Consider the following 18822-nt stretch of genomic DNA (forward strand, 5'->3'; position numbering starts at 1 on the left):
CCTTTTTTTCCCCTTACTGGTCAGAGAGGAAATGAACACGTCGTACATTTAAGAAATGTACCAGCCAAGGCGTTACTTATTCGGGAGCTTGCAAGTGTCAGTTCACTCGTGTGAGGGCTGATGCGAAAGGCGCTCGCTGTCTCCACGTTCCTAACTCGAGAACCTGCCACAGCCTCAGCTGCTGGTCCTCCTGCTTCTTTTCTTTTTCTGTTTTTTTTTTTTTCTTTTTTAATTATCATGATTTCCCCCCCCCCCCCCCCGTTTGGTCTTGATTGGTGCTGTCTGAGGTGACCTTTTTTTCTCCGTGTATTTACTCTCCTCTTTTTTCTCTCTCTCTCTCTCTCTTTTCTCTCCCCCCTAAAAAACCCCAACCCGGCCGAACCCCGAGGGCGGCAGCGGTGCCTTAGCACACCTCTTTCCCCGTGCTGTTCCCGGGGAGGATGTTGAGCTGGGTGAGCTGGGCGGCGTGCTCCTTGGCCTTCAGCCGCAGGGCGGCGATGCTGGAGGCCCGCCGGTCGGCGGCAGCGCTGGCCGGGTCCCCCAGCCCCGCCGAGCCCACCGCCCCCTCGGCGGCCGGCGCCGGCTGCCGCAGCAGGGCCGCGGCGCTGGAGGCGCTGCCCAGGGGGGCCATGGTGGAAAAGAGCCTGCAAGGGAAGCAGAGACGGCCGTCACCGCCGCGCTGGGGCTCACCGGCTCCGCCCGGCCCCGCTTGCCTCCTGCCCGCCGGGCGGGGGCGAAGACACGCAGCAAAAACCCCACGCTAGAGCGAAAAGACTTTTTTTTGGGGGGGGGGAAGGGGGGGGGGGGCGAAAAATCACCGGGGCTGGTTGTCCCCGACTTGCCGCTGTCGGGGCGGCTGTCCCCAGGGGTACTGCCGGCGGAGAGGGAGAGGCGCCGCGGGGGGGGGGGGGGCCTTCCTCGTTACTTAGCGCCAAAACCGCCCGGTCCTACGAAGGCTGCTCCCGCCCCGTTAACCGGCCTCTTCCCCCTCCGCCTGCCCCGGCAGGTCGGGCCCTGCGCCCCGCTCCGCGCCCCGAAGGGGCGGCCTGGGCTCCGCGGGCAGCGACCGCCGCCCCCGCCCGGGATTTCCCCCGCCCCCGCGCCGCTTCAGCCCCGGCGGCTGCTTCCCCGGCAGGAGCGTCCCGGAGCCGCTCACCCCCACCCGTGCCCCCGCACCCGCCCGTGCCGATCCCGCGGTGTGTCCCAGCCTCCCCGCACCGCCGCACGCCAGCAGCCCCCGGGGGCGGCAGAAGCCCCGCGCCGGGTTAGCTCCTGCGTGGGGCACCCGTTTCCGCGGTCCCGCCCAGCGGGGACGCGGCTCTGACCTCGCCCCCTGCGCGGGACTGCGCAGCCCCGTGGGGACGCCCGGGGCTCCCCGCAAACGCCGCCGCCGCCCACAGCCGCGGTGCCCGCGGACCGGCCGCCCCGACACGGGACCCGCCAGACCCGCGGCCGTGGGGGTGTGACGACTGGCGCGCGGGGGGGGGGGGAGGTGCGAGAGCCTCTCTCGCCCAATGAGAGGCCGGGGCGGAAGCACGTGATCCGCGCGGCGCCCAATCGGCGCCGGCCGCCAGCGCTCCAAGTTCGAACGCCGGGGCGGCCCGCGCGAGACGGGTCCCGCGTGGGGCCGCGCCCAGGCGCGACTGACTGCCTCGCGCGGCGCGGGCTCGGTCCCCACGCGCGGGAGCGCCGCGGCCTGGCCCGGCTCCCCCCGCCCCCGCGGCGGCGGCGTCTCCCCGGCGGCTGCAGCCCCCCGCCCCGAGGTGCCCCGCGGTGCCGGTGGCGGGCGGTACCTGCCGAAGGCGGGGCTGATGAAGGCGGGGTGGCGGAACACGGCGGCGCCCAGGAAGGTGCCGAGGCCGAGCGGGGTCCCGCCGGGGGGCAGCGCCGCGGAACCGGGGGGGGGAGGCGGCAGGCTGGGAAAGGCGGCGGCCGCGGCGGCGGCGGCGGCGGCGGTCCAGGCGGAGTCTAGAGCTGGGTGATGAGGAGGGAAAGGACTAGCATCAAGGTATGGACTGAGGGGGTGAGTTGCTGACAGGGGACCAGGGAAAGGCAAACCTGGGGGGTGTGTCTGAGCCCCAGCCTTTTCCCTCTTCCGCCACTTAGCCCTACGGTTCTGGAACCATACCTGAAAGCCAAAAGAAAAACCGGTTTTAATATGCCCGCCAGCGGCCCCGGCGGGGCGAGCCCCCGCGGGAACCACGCACCAGCCCGGCGGCACCCTCTCCTCCGCCGCCCCCGCGCGGGGGAAGGGGGGGGGGGGCGAAAGGGCCGGCCCGCCCCCAGGACACGCGTGTCCGCGCCGCTCTGCAGCCCTGGCCGGTGCCGGTCAGCCCCGGGGGCCCGCCCCCGGCTTTCGGTGGGTCCCCGGCAGTTGAATACACCCCCCACACACACACACACCACCCCCTCTCCCTCGCCCCCGTTAGGTCGGGGCTGCGGGCAGCTGCCGGCGCGGGGGGGGCCCACCGCAGCGCTCTCGCTGCGCTGGACCAGTGGGGAAACGATGTCCCCGCCGGGTTTTATTCCACACGTACACCCCCACGGGGAGCCGTCCGGCTCTCTCCTCTCACGGGAATATTCACAAATAGTATCGTTTGGGGGTCACGGGCTTTTTCTTTTTTGTATGCTTGTTTGTTTTCCCTTCAGATTTTAGAGCGAGGGGAAAAAAAAAAAAATCCACAAATGTGATTTCACTAATGTCTGAAACGAAAAAATAATTTTCGCGGTAACCAAAGCAGCACAGCACGTTTCCAGGCTGCCCTTTTAGGATCTATTTTACGAAAGTTAGTTAGGACGCCGCGGCACTGCCGTCCCTGGCCTCTTCTCCGCCTCCCACAAAGCGAAAATCGTGAACTAACCCGGGCTTGAAACAGGCGAGAGGTAAAGGAAAAAAATAAAATACAGCATTTCAACGGAAAATAAAATATTCGCTCAATAACCAGTGCGAGGTTACACGCACCTAAGGAGAGGGACTTCGGGAGACACACATATATCTGTCCCATTTTTTTCCGGCCGGTGCGGGCCGTGTTTTCCCTGCCAGGCTCGGCTTGGTGCGATGCCCCCGCTCCGGGACGTGGCGAAGGCGGCCGCGCCGCCGGTCTCTCCACAGAGCTGCGCGGCGAGCAGCCGGGGGCTGCGGGGGAGCCCGCAGCCTGGCCCGGGGGGAGCGGAGCGCCGCTCCCGGCTAAAACTCCATTAGCAAGCTGTCCTCGCCGCAGTCCCCCCTTAGCGAATTAACAAGGCTGAATACACCCAAAAGGTAAACGAAGGGGCTCTCATAATTCATATTCCCTTAATTACATCTTCTCCCGTGAATAGAGGGGAGAGAAAGGGGGGGGTCTTTCTTTTTTAAAAGTTATTTAACTTTCCCACGACTTGTTCCCCTGAGCTGAAAATACTGATTTGCTGTCACATCTCTGTTTGACAATGGAGAAATGTGTCAACAGAAAGGAGGGGACAAATCTCATCATTAGCCCCTCTAATGCAAGAAGCTGTTGTGTATTAAATGAGCCATATGGAATTTATTATGCTTTATCAGCGCCCGATTTTAACTGTAAAGTGATTTGCTCAGCTTCAAACCCAGAGACATCTGTTTTCTGTTGGCAATCAGGGCATCCCAATGTTTATCGTCTCTTTGGTTATGAGACCCGGGTTGGGAAATGCACTCTGGTATGGGGCGGCAAACACCTTTAATAGCATTGCACTCACTCGCTATTAGATCAATGCAGGCTTATTGCTATCAAAAATGGGAAATCAAATAGCATTAGCCAGCTCCTTGTGCAGGCGGAGAGGAAATCAAACAACATTTCGCCTTCAAATGGCCCTGTTTGTTCTAGCGCTAAGTGGGCTTTTATGAAGCCCGATTGGAGATTCGATGGCAGCCAAATACCCGGCTTGCGGCCGAGCGGGTCTCTAACAACCGCAGCCCCGTGGGGGCCCCGCGTTTTAATCCCGCGGGGCTTCGCCAGCCGATGGCTCGGCCCTGCCGGGGCCGGGGAGGGCCGGGGACAACCCCCCCCCGCCTCCCTCCCCACCTCGGGCACCGCCGAGGGACGCGCCGGTCCCGGTCCCGTTGCCGCCGCCACTCACCTGCACTCGGGCTTCGGTCAGATCGAGCCTCATGGCCAGCTCCTCCCTGGGGGAGACACACGCCGCCGTCAGCCCGGGGCACCCCGAGCCGCCCCCCAGCCCGCGGCTCTGCGCACCAAACGGGCCCAAAATCCCGGTGCCCGGGGGGGACACGGGGGGAGCAGAGCCGGGCCGCGGGAGGACACCACTTGCCGCCGACCTCAGCCCGACTCCGGGCCGCCGAGCTGGGCGCCCGTCGTGACCCCCGAGTTTTGGCATCCCCTCTCCCCAAATTCAGCCGGTCCCCGCTGCAACCGCGGCGCAGGGGGACGGCAGCCCAGCCGCCACACGCTGCCGTTTGCACGGCCACGACTAAAGCAAACTGGGAACCATGAAAGCGTTTGAAACCCGCTCACCAGCTCCGTATCCGAAAAAGGAGCGCCCCGCGCCTAACCGGGACCCCGCCGCCCCCGGGCCGCCCCCGCGGCGGCCGAGAATGGAAAGCCCCGGAGGAAAAGTCGAAATCGTAAAAACACCAACCAAAAAAGCGCGGTATGTCCACAGGCACTCCCGGGGAGCCGGTCCCTGGGCCGCGGCCGGGCCAGCCGGCGCCCCGAGGTGAGCCCCGCGGGCGATGCGCGGCACCGAGGGCGGGGGAATAAAACGCCCCCGCGGACACCACACTCCCTCCGTCAGCTCCCCCCGGCAAAACAAATGAGAAACCGGGAGGGTGTCCTCGATCGAAAAATGCGGCTTTGCGGGCTTAGCCCTCCTCTGGACTAAAGGCGGGGGAGTAGTAGCTATTTTCGGGGAGCGGGCAGGCGGCTATGCCTCTCTTCCTGCCTGCGCTTCCCGCGGAGGAGCCGCCGGAGGAGCCGCCGGCCAGACCCGCCGCCGCGGTGCTCCCGTTTTCAGCGGGAAAGTGTCCCTCCGAAAGAGCGGGTAGAGCCGAGCCGGGCCGGACCCCACCGGGCCCCTCGGGGGCGGCTCCGGGCAGTGAGGGGCCCCGTCGTGCCGGGCCGGTATTTTTAGGCAGCGGCGCTTTGATCTCTGCCCCTGCCGGGGCTTCCCCGGGCCGGGCCGGAATCCAGCCCCACGAGGAGCGCGTAACCGATCCCGTCGGCGGCCGCGGCGAGGGGGGAGGAGGGCAGTGGGTAAAAATAGCCCCCGGCGGCGGCCTCCCGGCGGGCCTGCCCGGTCGCTGCCGGCCCTGGGGCCCCCCGGAGTCCAGACCTGCTCCCCCGTCCCCTCCCATCCCGGGGGTGCCCGCGGCAGGACTGACCCCCGGCGGGGGTGCAGCACATCGCGGCCCCGTCCCGTCCCTCCGGGGCTCGCGTGCTGCGCGCTCGGCCTGGGCCCCGGCGCCGGTACCTGGTGAAGACGTCGGGGTAGTGGGTTTTCTGGAAGGCCCTCTCCAGCTCCTCCAGCTGGTAGCTGGTGAAGGTGGTGCGATAGCGGCGCTGCTTCCTCTTGAGCAGCCCCTCCTCGGAGTCGCTGCCGGCCGAGAGGCAGACGCTCTCCTCGCCGTCCTTGCCCTCGCCGTCCTCGGGGTGCAGCAGCAGCTCCTCCTTGGGGGACAGATCCCCGCCCTCCGCCCCGGGGGCCGCGGCGGCGCCCCGGCGGGCCTCCTTCAGCATCCCCCCGCCGTCCGCGCCCAGCAGCTCCTCCTCCTCGTCGTCCTCCAGCTCCTCTTCCTCCTCGTCCTCTTCCTCCAGTATCTCTTCGTCGTCCTCCTCCTCTTCTTCCTCGGCGGCCGGCGCGGCGGGGCCCGGCCGCTCCTCGACGTGCGCGGCGGGGCTGCCCAGCTCGTCCCGGGCGGGCGGCGGCGCCACGAAGGGCGCGTTTTCGCGGTAGCTCTTGCTGCGGCTGATGCTGACCTGGGGCGCTTGGCTGATCTTCAGCGTGTCCCAGGGAGCGGCGGCGGGCACGGGGCCGGTGCCCCCCTCCGGACGGTCCCCTCGCGGCCCCGCCGCCCCCGGCGGCAGCAGCCGGCCCCCGCCAGGCCCGTAGAGCCGGCGGAGTTTGGGGGGAAGGTGCAGCTCTGCCGGCTCGAAAGGGGGGCTGCCCTTGGGGGAGCCTGCGCCGGGAGGAGGTGGGGGTGGTTAGGCGGCCGCAGCAGTCAGACGGGACGGGCAGGCGTGGGGGGAAAAGGGTGCGGAGGGAAGAGAGAAAGGGGGGGGAGGGAAAGAGAGACACGGTCAGTGGGGTCAACGCGAAGAGCCAAGGGCAAGACCCCAACCTCGCAGCCCGCGTTCGGGCACCGTTTTCCACCCCGCACCGAGAAAAGACACCGCCCCCCCCCACCCTCGTACCCTCAGAGACCGGCCCCTGCCCGCCCCGTTCCTCCCGGCCCGGCAAGAAATTCCTCCTGGCCCAGCGACAGGCTCAGCGGCGGGACAGGCGCCGGGGGACACGGGCAGCCCCGGGCCTGCGCCGGCACCTCCTCGCAGCGGCCACCACCGGCCCTCGTCCCGCACGGCGGGGTTGCGCGGGGCCACGGCGGGGCAGCGCCGGCCCCGCTGCCCGTGCCCGGCGTCCTCCGTTTTATTTTATTTTTTTTTTTTTTGGTGGTGTTGTTCCTCCCCATCGTCCCCCGTCCCGTACTCGCGCCCCCCCCCCAGTTTCCTTTTGGTTTTGGAGGAAAACAAGCCGTCCGGCCGTGAACGCCGGGGAAACGGGTAAAGAGGGAGGGAAGCCGCCCGTGGGAGCTGCCCAGCCGGGCTTCCCGCGGCCGCGGAGGGGCTGCTCCCAACTTCAGGCCGGGGGCGGCGGCTGCCTCTGCCCCGCTATTACCGCCCTGCCCGCTGCCAGGCACGGCCCCCGGCTCCGTCGCCGAGATCCGTTACAGGTTGAAGGCGAAAGGGCGAGCCTGCACGGATCACAGTTCACACCGCTTCATTTTAGCTTAAAAAATTACACATATATCGAAAGCAGGAGCAACCTAAGGCGGCAGTACCCGACCTGCACGGAATTAACCGGGCTAAATGTGGGGCACGGTTCTGGCCGCGCTCCTCGGCAGCGCGGCAGCCGCTAACGAGCGGGGTAACGGGATAACGGCGGCGGAGGCTCCGACGCGGCGCCTGGCCGGGCGGGTGGGGAGCGGGCCCGGGGCCGAGCCGCGGGCTGCGCAGGGCGGGGGAGGGACGCAGCCGGCCCTGCCCTGCCCGACGCCGGGGAAAAGGAGCGGGGCGAGCGGGATGGTGCGGCGGCGGCGGGTCGGCGCAGCTTACCTTGCGCGGCCTTGTCGGTGTCTGGGCGGGCGGCGATGGCGGGCAGGCTGGGCGCGGCACCGAGCAGCCGCACCTTGCAGGGGCTCCGCCGGCCCAGGATGCTGTCGATGCAGTAGGAGGACAGCAAAGTTGGCGATTTACTTTTGCACTCGGGGCGCTCGGCGCAGCTCTCCTCCGGGTAGGGGCCGCTCATGGCGGCGGCAGCAACAGCGGCGGCGGCGGGGCCGTGCCGTGGGGCCGGGGCGGGCTGCGGCGGCGCGGACGCCCCCGCGGCGCTGCCCTGTGCCGCCGGGACGCCCGTCACGGGGGGAGTGAGCGGCGGCCGCGGCGCTCTTGAGTCCCCTCGGCTCCACGTGCGGGCAGCCGCCCCCTGATTGGCTCTCGCCGGAGGCCGGGCGGCCGCCGACAGACGGCGCCCGGCAAACCCCGGCTCGGACCGCCCCGGATCGGCTCCCGCCCCGAGCCGCCGCGCTGCCCCCCACCCCCCCCCGCCTCCGCCACGCCCCGCCACGCTGCGCCCCGCCACGCCCCGCTCCGTGGGGGCGGCAGAGGGGCGGGAAGCCGCTTGGGGGAGCCGTCGGGGGCGGCCTGGACGTCCCCCTCCCCCTCGCCCCGACGGCGGCGCCGCTCCCCGCCCTGCCCGTCCCTAACCTCGGTAGATGCACGAGAGGGAGGGTGTAGCCCCCGCCGGGGGATCCGCTCCGGGTTTTCCCCCCGGCAGCCCCGCCCGGCGCAGCGCCGCGCAGGGGCGCGCCCTCGCCGCGCTCGCAGCCGCTGTTTAAAAATCCCGGGGTCCGCAACCGGGGCTTTACCGCCAGAGCACCAGGTGGGCAGCGCTGGCGGGGCGGGGGGCGGCGCCGCCGGCCTGGCCCAGCGGGGTGCGGGAGCTCGGGGGAGCCTCCCCCCGGCAGGGCAGGGTAGGGAAGGGCGCACAGCCCGGCGCGGTGCTGGCCGGCATCCCCCTCGCTGCCCCGGCCGCCTCCGCCTTTCCCCGCACACACGCCTCCCCCTCCGCAGGTGCTTTCGAGGCCGCTTCGGAGCCGGAAGATCTCTGAGCGTCTTTTATTTCCCCCTCCTTTTCCTTCCCCGCTCAGCGGTACGTCCTGAGCAAGTTCAGGCGCCCTGTTTGGGCAGGTCGGGCCTAATTTTAATCGGCACGTTCCAGCTGCCTGAGCGTCCCCCCGCTCACGTGTGCGCTCCTGGTCCCGGACTCCCGCAAGCACCGACACGTCGGAGGAATCGCTCTCGGCCCCCCAAAACATCCTGGCCTGTCGCTGGGGTCATTCCCGGCCCCGAGAGCAGGAGGGCGGACAGCCCCATTTCCCCTGTTCCTGCCGCAACTCCCGTGCGGATCCCGCCTCTCCCAACCGCTTTGCCAGCGGGAATTAAGAGCAGAGATGAGCAAGTGCTTGCGCGCGTCCGTGCGGGGTTGGGCACACCGCCGCGCTGGCCGTGCTCGCACCCGCTCCCGGGGTCAATCGGTGTGGGTCCGTACGCGCCGTGCGGGGCCGAGCGCTAGTCCCGGAGCCGTCCCCTCCCTGCCAGCCGGCCCCCACCCGCCGTTCCTCCCGCCTCGTTTCGGTCTGTCTCCGCCGGCCGGCGAGGCGCGGAGCGCCCCGACGTGCGCGGCCGGCGGGCCCTGTTCTCCCCGCCGGGGCGGCCGCAGCCGGGCTTGGCAGGGTGCGCCTCTACGGGGAACGCAAAGCTGCCGTTTGCCGTCGCTGCTTAGCTCTCGGGAGCTTTTACCATCTCAGGCAATTAATTAATTAACTCACTAACTGAAAAAAAAAAAAAAAAAAAAAAGAAAGAAAAGAAAAAAAACCACCCCAAAGCCCAAAACAACCAACCAATCGACAAACAAAATAAACCAGGAAGAAACGGAAGACCCAGCGGCACCCTTGGGGAAGCTCGGCGCGCAGGGGAGCTGCTGCCTCCTACTCTCGCCCCGGCCGTGCCGGGCGGCTCCGCCGGGGCTTCCCCGCCGGGGCTTGCCCGGGAGAAGCGGCGCGGAGTCGCGGAGCCGCGACCGGGCCGGGAGCGGGGCTGCGGCAGCAGGGAGCCGCCCCGCATCTGCCTCCCCTCCGCCGCCCCGGGCGCCAGGCGAGCCGCAGCGGCGAGCCGCGGCACCGCGTGGGAGAGCGGAGACGGGCAGGGCAGCCGCGCCGCCTGCCCGGGGGGTGGACCGAGCCCGCCGGGGCACAGACGGTAGTCGATGGGCACAGGGGACCCAGCTGCGAGGGCTCCGGCAGAGCCGAGGCCGCCGGTGGCTGTCGGCGGTGCGAGCCGGGGCTGTCGGGGACGCAGGGAGCCCTGCCGCGGCCTTTCGGCTTTCTGTGTCTTGTTTTCACTCCCTCCCAGCCCCGTTCCCTCGCCCTTCTGCGCCCGGGCCGGGCCGGGGGGATCCCGCCGCCCCGGGCCCCGGCAGGCCTTGCCTGGGGGAGAGCGGCCCCGGCCGGCCCGGGGCACGGGAGGGCGGCGGCCGTCCCGCCCGCCGGCGAGGATGCTTTGAGATGCGCGCTCGCCTCTGCCAAGTCACTTTGTTGGTTTATTTATTTTTTTAAACAAACTTTCATTCATTTATGGTCTCTCCTTTCTTTTCCTTTTTTTTTTTTTTTTTTTTTTCCCCTTCCCCCTGCAACCTGCTAATTTAACACTGGAGCGCGTTATTGCAGTGTTAGGGGGAGAGAACGAGAGAGAGAAAACAACAATACTGCAATGATCCAAATGATACAGTAGAATTATAGCAATTATAGTTCTGCTCGGAGAAGAAAACCTTGCTGAGCTCAGCCAAACAAACTGATGCCTTGTACGGATAACAAGCCCGGGGACTGACAGCCGGTGCTGAGAGAGGCAGGAGGGCACAAACGGAAATATTTGCCTCTTTTCGCTCCAGCCAGCCTAGATTAACACCCTCGGCTGTCGCTGCCAGCACAGTGTCCGCTCCGGCTCCGCTCACCCGGGGCCTCCGCGGGTGGGTTTCTCCCCAGGGACCAGCCTCCGCGGCTCTCCGCACCTACCCGCGCCCGGCTCCGCTCCGGCCCCACCGGGGAGCGGGACGGCGGCGGAGCCTCAGCAGAGCGGTAACGGCGCTGCCGTCCCTGCCGGGGACCGGCCACCCGGGCCACCTGCCCTCCTTGCAAAGGGCCGCTTCCCGCCGCAGGGGCGGGCTCGAGGGGCGGGGAGTCCGGCTCGCACGGTCATGCGGACCCCCACCCCGCCACCCCCGGCCCGGTCCGGGCCACCCCTCGCCCCTCCGAGCGGGCAGCCGGGGCGGGGGCGGCGGCCGCTTCGTTTCGCGGCGAAGAGCGGGGCCGGAGCCGCGGTTCTCCGCTCTGCTCCACCGGGGGGCTGCGGGTCGCGGCGACCCGGAGCTTCCCCGGGGCCCCCGCCCGACGGCTCCCGCACAAGAGTACCCCCTCGGCCCTCGCCTGCCCCACACTCCGGCGGCCCCGGCCCCCCCCCCCCCCCCCCCCCCCCGTTTTCAGCGGGGTTTGGGTTTTTATTGCTTTTCCCTGCTTATCTTCGTTTCTCGTTACACGGAGCCCCGTCTCGTTACACCGCTCCCCTCCCCCCCCGCCTCCGAAACCGTCCTGGCGAGGAGACGGGGCTGCAAAATGGCAGTTCGCTGTCACGCCGGGGGAAAGGTGTTTGATCCTAAGGGGGAGACCTCGATTTCAGCCGTAGCGGTTGAAAATGCGCTGGATGTGTTCAAGGCTCAAGGCGAGATTGTCTTAACCTTGCAGGGAACAGCGGCTGCCCCGGCTGGAGAGGGGCTCCCCTCGCTGCGGCGCCCACCACGGGCACAAGTTTGTCACCGACCGAGCAAACGACAGCTTGGGGGCCGTCAGCAGTCTGTGCCCGTCGCATAGCCGGTGCAGCCCGCAGGGATGAAGTCGGGGACCCCTCCGGGGGGTTCTCGCTCCCTGCCAGCCTTGCGCAGGGGTGGAGCTGCAGCGGCGGGCGCAGCCCAGCGCTGGGCTGGGGGTTTTTGACTCTCTTTGCAATGGAGAAGAAAACGGTAACAACTATTTAAAGTCCTTCAGTGCTTGATTTATCACTATTTACTTCATGGAAAAAAAAAACAACCACAAAAACCAACCAACCAAACAAAAGGCTTGTGCAGGAGCTGTAGGCAGGTACAGAATCTCTGCGTTTCCTCTACCTGTCCTCCTGGGTTTCTCTGTGGTTTCCTCCTTCCTCGACGTGCTTCGGCCCCTGGCCCCAGCCTGCTCCGGGCTCTGTGCTGGAGGAGCCGCAGCCCCCTGGGGAACCCAGGGTCAGCGGCAGAGTCTGAAGCGCCGCGCACTCGGGCGCGCAGGAGAGTGAAACAGAAACCATTGATCTTCTAAAGGTGCGATTTAGTCGCACTCCCATCTATCTCCCCCGTTTTTTTCCCCTCAGTGTTCAGGGTTATGGCCCTGTGCACAAAAGCCCTAGAGCTGGGCATAGGGAAGACGAGATGCCCGTCCTTCTGTGGTATCAGGCAGCGGAGCAACGCTTGGTGCCGTTTAGATGTGATGAACTGGTGCACGATTCCCCTCGCAAGCCCTGTGGCATTGTTATTTCAATTCGTATTTCAGATATATTTTTCTCCTTTATGGAGAATGCTGTTCCAAAACCTCTCCTGGGCACAGCCCTGACTTCGCACAGTTCAGCCCTGAGCTGTGGAGCTGGGCAGAGGACTGCTCTTCGTTGCACCACCAGAACTACCACAGAAGCAACCTCGCTCACTTCTTCTGCAAGGGTCTTGTTAACCACTTTAAAAAAAATTGGCTAAAACCCCATTAATGAGGGATCGCAGCACAGCTGCACATCCCCTACAGCCACGGTCAGACAGCTGGGGGACAACCAGCATCTCTGTGTATCCCCTGGGGCTCTGCCAAGTCACTGGTCACCCGAATGCACCTCTGGGTTCAATGACTTAACCACCTTCTCATTTAAGGTAGGATAAATATTACCCCCTATTGCAGATTGCCATTTAAACACTGAATAATCTGTACCCTGTAGCTGGGTCACCGGGGCACTGCACCAGAGTTGCTTTGCAGGGCGGTGTTGGGCTGAAGCACCTTTGAATTCACATCCAAGAGAAAAACTCATTTTGCAAGTATTGCTTTTTTTTTGGACTGCCATCACCATTTTTCGCCAGTTTTCAGCCTGTGCCCCTGGACATGAGGCTGCAGCACCTGCCCAAGCGCTGAATGGAGGGAGCCCTGCAGGGAAGGGGGGTCTGCCACATTGCAGCGCAGGTCCTGACCCACCTGCGCTGAAACCTGGCAGCACCCCTGCAACCACGTGGGCAGGAGGGCAGCTGCGGTGTGTGTAGCCACATCCTCATTTCACAGTTAGCTGGACTGGCAAGGCTCGGTTTGGCTCGGACACAGCACTTGCAGCGCTGCTGCTTTTCTGTCTGTGAAGCAGCCCTAGCTTTTGTTGCTCGCTTTGGTTTTGGTGCTAGCTCAGGGAGCAATTTCTGTATTATCTTGCACCTGGACAGATGCTTGACATCAGGACTGCTGGTGACTCTGAAATAATTATTCATATACTTAATATTTAGCCTATGCTTATGTGTTGGCAGGATCTAGGACTCGTTCAATAGATTTCCTTCAAAAAAGTATTTTCTAAACCCCTTTTTATTAAGTTGCCATTATTTTTTTAATTCTTTGGTGGCTTATTTTCCTGTTCACACGGTTTTCACTACAGATAGAGGACAGCAGTTAGCTTTAGGTTTCACCTTTATTTGTCTTCTGCTGTTTCCCCACTTCTCATAACTCAAAACTTCTCCTCTGGTCCACACTCCAGAACCACTCCTGGCTCACTTTTGGGTTGGCATTTTTGTGCACGACCATGAGACCAGAATAGGTCTCTCAGAAAACCAGTCACCAACAATAACTCTGTTGGATTTAGGTACTGCATTTAACTTGTTTGTTCCTTGAGGGTGTCACCAAGACAATGCTCCTGGAAATGATTTGGAAAAACAGAGCTGGGCACGCGGCTAGGTGGTGCAGCCCCTCCGCAGCCCGCTGTCCCTCCTGGAGGCCATGTGCCTTCCTCTCCTTCGTGCCTCAGGATTGGCTTTGGGAGCTGGGGCTGGTCAGAGGCATGAGTGTCCTTTGCTGGCACGTTGTCTTCCCCAGGTCACTAACCTTATTGGTACTTCACCGCTTGCTTGCTTTATTGTTTCTTCTTTTTTTTTTTTGTTTTGCTCCTAAGTGCTTGGCTTCATGAAATGCCATCAGGGCTGGCAGTTTGCCGGCTGAGGCTGGGATGCCATCAGCATCGTCGCAGTTCCCTTTGCCAGCTTCCTGTCCCATCACGTTGTCATCCTGGGTCCTTAGAGTCCTCCAGAAGCCTTCTCTAGGCTTTTAGATTTACTTGGGAGCCCCCTGACTTTCCCATTTTTCCTCTCCATCCCCTTCTCACATGTGCCCCCTCCCGAGGATCTCAGCCTCCCCACAACTTTGCAAGCTCTGGCTGCCTCTGCTGACCGCCGCGGGGTTTCTGCAAGGAAGCGGTGAGTTCCCTGGCACCGTGTGACTTCGAATCTAGACCAGTTCTTTTCTGGGAGACCTATTTTCACTTAATGTAACTTGTTTGGCTAAATATAAGATGGGTGGAGTTCTGCATCCCACAGCCCTACATCTGTGTCTTCCAGGAGGCTGGGCGATGGATGGAGACATGGTTCTTCTGAAACCTCATGGGTAAGATCCCAAGTAGCTTTCTTGCCATGCTCCTTAGAAACTCAGTAAAATTATTAACACATTAAAGTGCAGTGGTCTAAAAAATTAAAACTATGATCATAGGCTTACTTAATATTATACTTTCTGTGCTATTTTCTTTTGTATGTGCTGACTAGAACTGAGCAAAGGCTTCATAACAAATAATTTATTTGTCAAATGTATTCTGTTCTTCTGCTCGTGGAATATCCATGAGCAAGAGCATAATTTTCTCAAATGTACTTGTTATCTAAAATGCTCCAGCGGTTCCTTTAAATGAATAACAGAAGGGCTTGACTGCAAATGGTTTCCGTTGTTTAGCTGTAGTTGGTCAAATAAACCCTCTGGTATCGATTGCATTACCCGCCTGTTGCGCCAGCAACACACTGGTTGTGCAAATAGGTGTGTGTGTGTGAATGTAACAGCTGGGCTCCTTCAGCTCGTCCGTGGGCAACTCCTGACACAGGTTTCCTGCAAGCACTCGTGCCACTGAAATGCGATCGCTCAACTAACCGCGGAGGGGGTGTGAACAGAGCTGAAGCAAAGCTATTAAAAATTCAAATGAGCGTTCGATGAGCAAAGGACATTTTTCGCTCTCTTTGACTAGCTCCGGTGTGACCTTCATGTGGTGCTATGTTCTATTTCAGTAAATGCAGCCGCACGGGGACAGAGCGGGAATCAAAATGATCTGGAGAAGGGCATAGTTGGAGCTCATCTGGCATTTCCTTCCCCAGGCGATGTTATCCGTGAGATTGGGGTTGTTTAACCTAGGAGCGTGGCTAAAGTGAAATAGAGTAACAGAGGGAAGAGACAGCAAATTGTGAAGCTCTGTTGGACCGTTCCCCTCAACCAATCTAACCTTAAAGCCATATTTGTTATTACTATTTTCTACATCTGTGGACATCATTGCCTCTGGCTGTCACTTAGGGAGCATCGTTATCTCATAAGGATTTAAAAAAATACATTTGGTTAGGAAAAATCTACATTTCACCGAAGGGAATGGGAATTTTTCCTGGAGGAGGCTGATGCTCATAGACACATATGGAGAAAATTCTTCGACGGCCTTACGTTAGGAGGCTTTCTGTCAGTGCTTCTCACGGCTTTTTTTGGTCTTGGCACCTTTATATGGAGCATCCTTGCTATAAATCATGGCTGAATGCCGGTCAGATTGTCAAAGGGTCTATTCTGATATAGAGTCCATGTTCATCTGTTTAATATTCTGCATCTCTTTTAATGGAAGATTCAAAGTACTCTGTGGTGCTCTGTAGGAAGAGGGATGTTTTATGGAAACAAACTGTGCTGTGTAAGAGCTGAGGTATGAAGGAACTTGCTGTCTCCCAAGCGTAACACTGCCGAGAGAGACACAGGAGTCAGGATCTCCTAAATTGCGCTGTGGACAGTCAATTGACAACACAGCTAACAGCAGCAAAGCATGTAGAAGTGAATAGATGGAAGAGTTTCTTCCAAGGTACCCAAATCAGGCACAGTTATAAATTAGACTTGTAAAGTAGATTGAAATGGGAAAACAAAACTGAGGAAAATCTGATGTTCTGAAATAATTAAGAATGGAGATGTATTCTTAAAAACCTCCATGCTAACACTAGTTATGCGTCTGAACAACATGATAGCTGGGGCTGCGGGTGTGTGTGACGTTATGAAAAAGTATGAGTGGGCTGGTAGAGAGCAGAGGGCTTCCTTCCAAATTCAAAGGGTTTCTTTCTTAATGGAAAAAAAGTTCAATTTTATTGTAAATTGGCTCAGCAATTCCAAGAGCTACAATTTGTTGGACTGTTGATTTGAAGTTTTCCATTCAAAAATGAAATTAAAAAAAAGAGTATGCGTTTAAGATTTCCCTTCCACACATTATTCTTAGAAACTTCTATAGACAGATATTTCCAGTCATGTGCATGAGTTGTAAAATCTTGAAATCACAGGGTGCAAGTTACTGTTTGGAATCAATGCACCTTCTTGTCTTTTAGCTTTTTATCAAACCTTGAAAAAGACTTGGCACTTACAGAGCTCAGCTATTGTTTCTGTTCTTGAAAACTAAAAATAATATTATGGAACCACAGAAAAACTAACTTTAAACAAAAGACACTGGATTTAACTAAATTATTGTTCCTGTGTTGTAACCCTTACTCAACCTTTCATTCCTAGAGTCGGTAGCGTTTTCTCATGAGTGAATGCACATTTATTTGATGGTTTTTGTGTTGCAACCCAGGCAATCGCAGCACAAATAGATAAAGACTTTGTCTGGGCTTTCAGGTGAGCCGGGGGTTACTCGAGAAGCCTGTTTGCTTCCTTCAGCAGAGGGTGTGCTATCATCCATTTTGTATAGCAGTGCTCAGGAAAATGTCAGTTTTCTTCCCTTTGAACAAGAGCTAGAAGGGATAGTTTGGCTTTATTCCCATTTCAGGTTTTGTTTTCGTTTTGTTCCAATATTATCAGAATGTCTGGAGGGTTCTAGGTGTCCTCAGGGGTTTCTAAAAATGAACATGGCTTCTGATTTTTAAAGCTTACTATGTGTTGGGGGCTTTTTTTGTGGGCCCGTCACTTGGAACAGTGGTGCACGTCCTTCACCAAACGCAAACTTCCAGGTGAGAAAGACTGGACAATTCTAGTTCCTTATCCCGTAAAAGGGGCCCTAATAACTTTTTTTTTTTTTTTTTTAAACCAGGGGAAGGCTGTACAAATTCAATGGGCAAAGGGATCTTCAAAACCGAAGATGGATTCCGATCTGCAGTATGGCAGATAGAAACACAAATGTGTATAACATGAAATACTCTTTTTTTTTTTTTTTTTTTTTCCTGCAGTACATAGCAGGAAGTCCGACTGGGGATAAGGGAGAAGAACGAGGCAAAAGGCATTTCATAGGCTGTTCCCAGTTTTAGCAAAGGAAAACAAAAGGAAAACAAAAGTAATGAATGTCCAGGGAGCATTGGGCACACCTCACTAAATTGCCACAATGTGCTATAAAGGAGAAGAATATGAATACAGCAGTAGGAACTTCGGAAAATCGTCTTATTTACAGACTGTCAACTGCAGTCTGGGTCCAAAGGCGGCCTTATTGAGTCATGTGTAAGGATTATCATTCAGTTAAGTGAGGCCAGCTCAAACCCAGTAGGATTCCATTGAAACAGGGCTATGATTTGGTAGGAAAGAACAAGTAAGTTTGCGTTCGCATTCTGGTTAAACCCCCCCATGTTCAGTGTGAGCTTTTCTAATCTAAAAGCTGTGTAGAACTCCATATGCTTCATGACCTGGGATACCTTTAAGAATGCCTGACTGATGTAGGATACCAACCCTTGTTTTCAGCAGTGCTTTTATGAAACCAAGTCCATCTGGTTGTCAGTAGGATTTGGTGGCTGCGTCACTTCGGACAGACTGGACATTGCTAAATCTTATGGGCATGTTTGTTCTGAATAAGAATAAACTAGGGTTGATTCAGAAACTGCTCATCCAGGAACATGGCTCCAGAGACTTCTCCTTGGCCATCCATTGTCTCTGGGGTCTCCTTGGAAGAAAAGCATATTGGGCACCTTTCAAAACAGCAGTATCTTTATAGCAGAGCTCAAATACAGTGAACATCATGGTAAATAACATCAATATTTATGGTAAAAGGCTGATATCTCTAAGTTTCTGTGTAGATTTAGAGGTTCTTATGTATATTATATCCTTCGAAATGTGTTTTCCCCATGTGCTGTTCCAGACCAACAAATGCATGTGGTCTTCGTGCAATACTAGTGGCAATTTCACAGAGAACCTCAGCTGCACCACAAGGCCTTACTCATTTACAGCTTTCCAACGAAATCCTTGGGCTCCTGCTGGGGAGCTGGAGCTTTGACCTTGTGGCACCAACAAGGACTGAGCCAGAAGTCAGCAGCCTCGAGTTGCAGAGGTGAAAAAAAATCACAGTGGTTCCTACGGCCCTTTGCAGAGTGGTTGGATGGAAATGATGCTGAAAAGAAAAAGAAGTGTGTTGGCAGTACTTGGTAACCTTGCCAGATGCTCACTGTATATTCAAGGCATCATCTGGATGGCTTCTCTCTCACATTAAAAACTAATTTGGGTTGCTCTGATGTGTTAAGCAAGCTAGGTGCACGTAGACACGGACACCTTGGTCAAAAATTATGCAAGAAACAATTTACCCCTGAGAAGTTACTCAAGGTTCACAACAACTGTAGCAACCCTTCCTGAAGAGCCAGCTGGTCCATGGAGCATCAAAACGCATGGGCTGACAATAGATCTCCAAAAGCAACGTTTCTGTTTGAAGGTGGCGCCGTTGCACCAGAAGGGCACAAAATGCGGCTCAGATGACATCCTCTTCTCATACCCCTGCCACCATTGCATATCAGCACAGCCCCGTGTCACAGCCTGGAGGGAGCTCCAGGGCGGTGTTCAATTTAAGCTTCACATCTATTGGCTTTCTTCTCAGCCCCTTGAGCATTGTTTGCTTCAGATACCAGATATTCTGATGATTTTTTTTTTCCCTCCCCTTTGCTCACACTTTAATTGCGGGGTATATGTAATACCCTCAGGAACAGCTATTGCCACCTGTATTATTATTTATGCTGTGAAAACGAAGCTTGTGGCAATGTATTTATTAACACCGTACCCTGGAATCACATGAGTTAACAGCTTAATCCTGTGATTGTAAACACTTTTCCTGATATGTTCAAGCACCATCCATGTTTTTGATTTCACATCGGGAAAATGGGAACACAAGCAGGTTATAGTTTTACAGAAAATCTACTCTTTACAAAAAAAATCACATGCAGAAGAAGTGATTTATCCATCTAACAGTGCCT

At 58.9% G+C, this 18822-nt stretch overlaps 1 protein-coding gene across 2 annotated transcripts; it reads right to left on the bottom strand.

Annotated features, from left to right (window-relative positions):
* Positions 1-403: 403 nt before the first annotated feature.
* On the bottom strand, positions 404-7494 carry ARX (aristaless related homeobox). Of its 2 annotated transcripts, XM_086468745.1 has the most exons (6): positions 7302-7494; positions 6394-6399; positions 5443-6148; positions 4093-4138; positions 1794-2128; positions 404-644 (listed from the first exon to the last, which is right to left on the bottom strand). In XM_086468745.1, the coding sequence occupies exons 1-6, from the start codon at positions 7492-7494 to the stop codon at positions 404-406; spliced, it is 1527 nt and encodes a 508-aa protein (XP_086324871.1). The 2 variants fall into 2 exon arrangements, with proteins under 2 accessions (XP_086324871.1, XP_086324901.1); XM_086468775.1 differs by lacking the exon at positions 6394-6399.
* Positions 7495-18822: the final 11328 nt, after the last annotated feature.

Source organism: Leptosomus discolor, chromosome 1 (genome assembly GCF_034619465.1).
Source record: "Leptosomus discolor isolate bLepDis1 chromosome 1, bLepDis1.hap2, whole genome shotgun sequence".
Taxonomy (NCBI): Eukaryota; Metazoa; Chordata; class Aves; order Leptosomiformes; family Leptosomidae; genus Leptosomus; species Leptosomus discolor.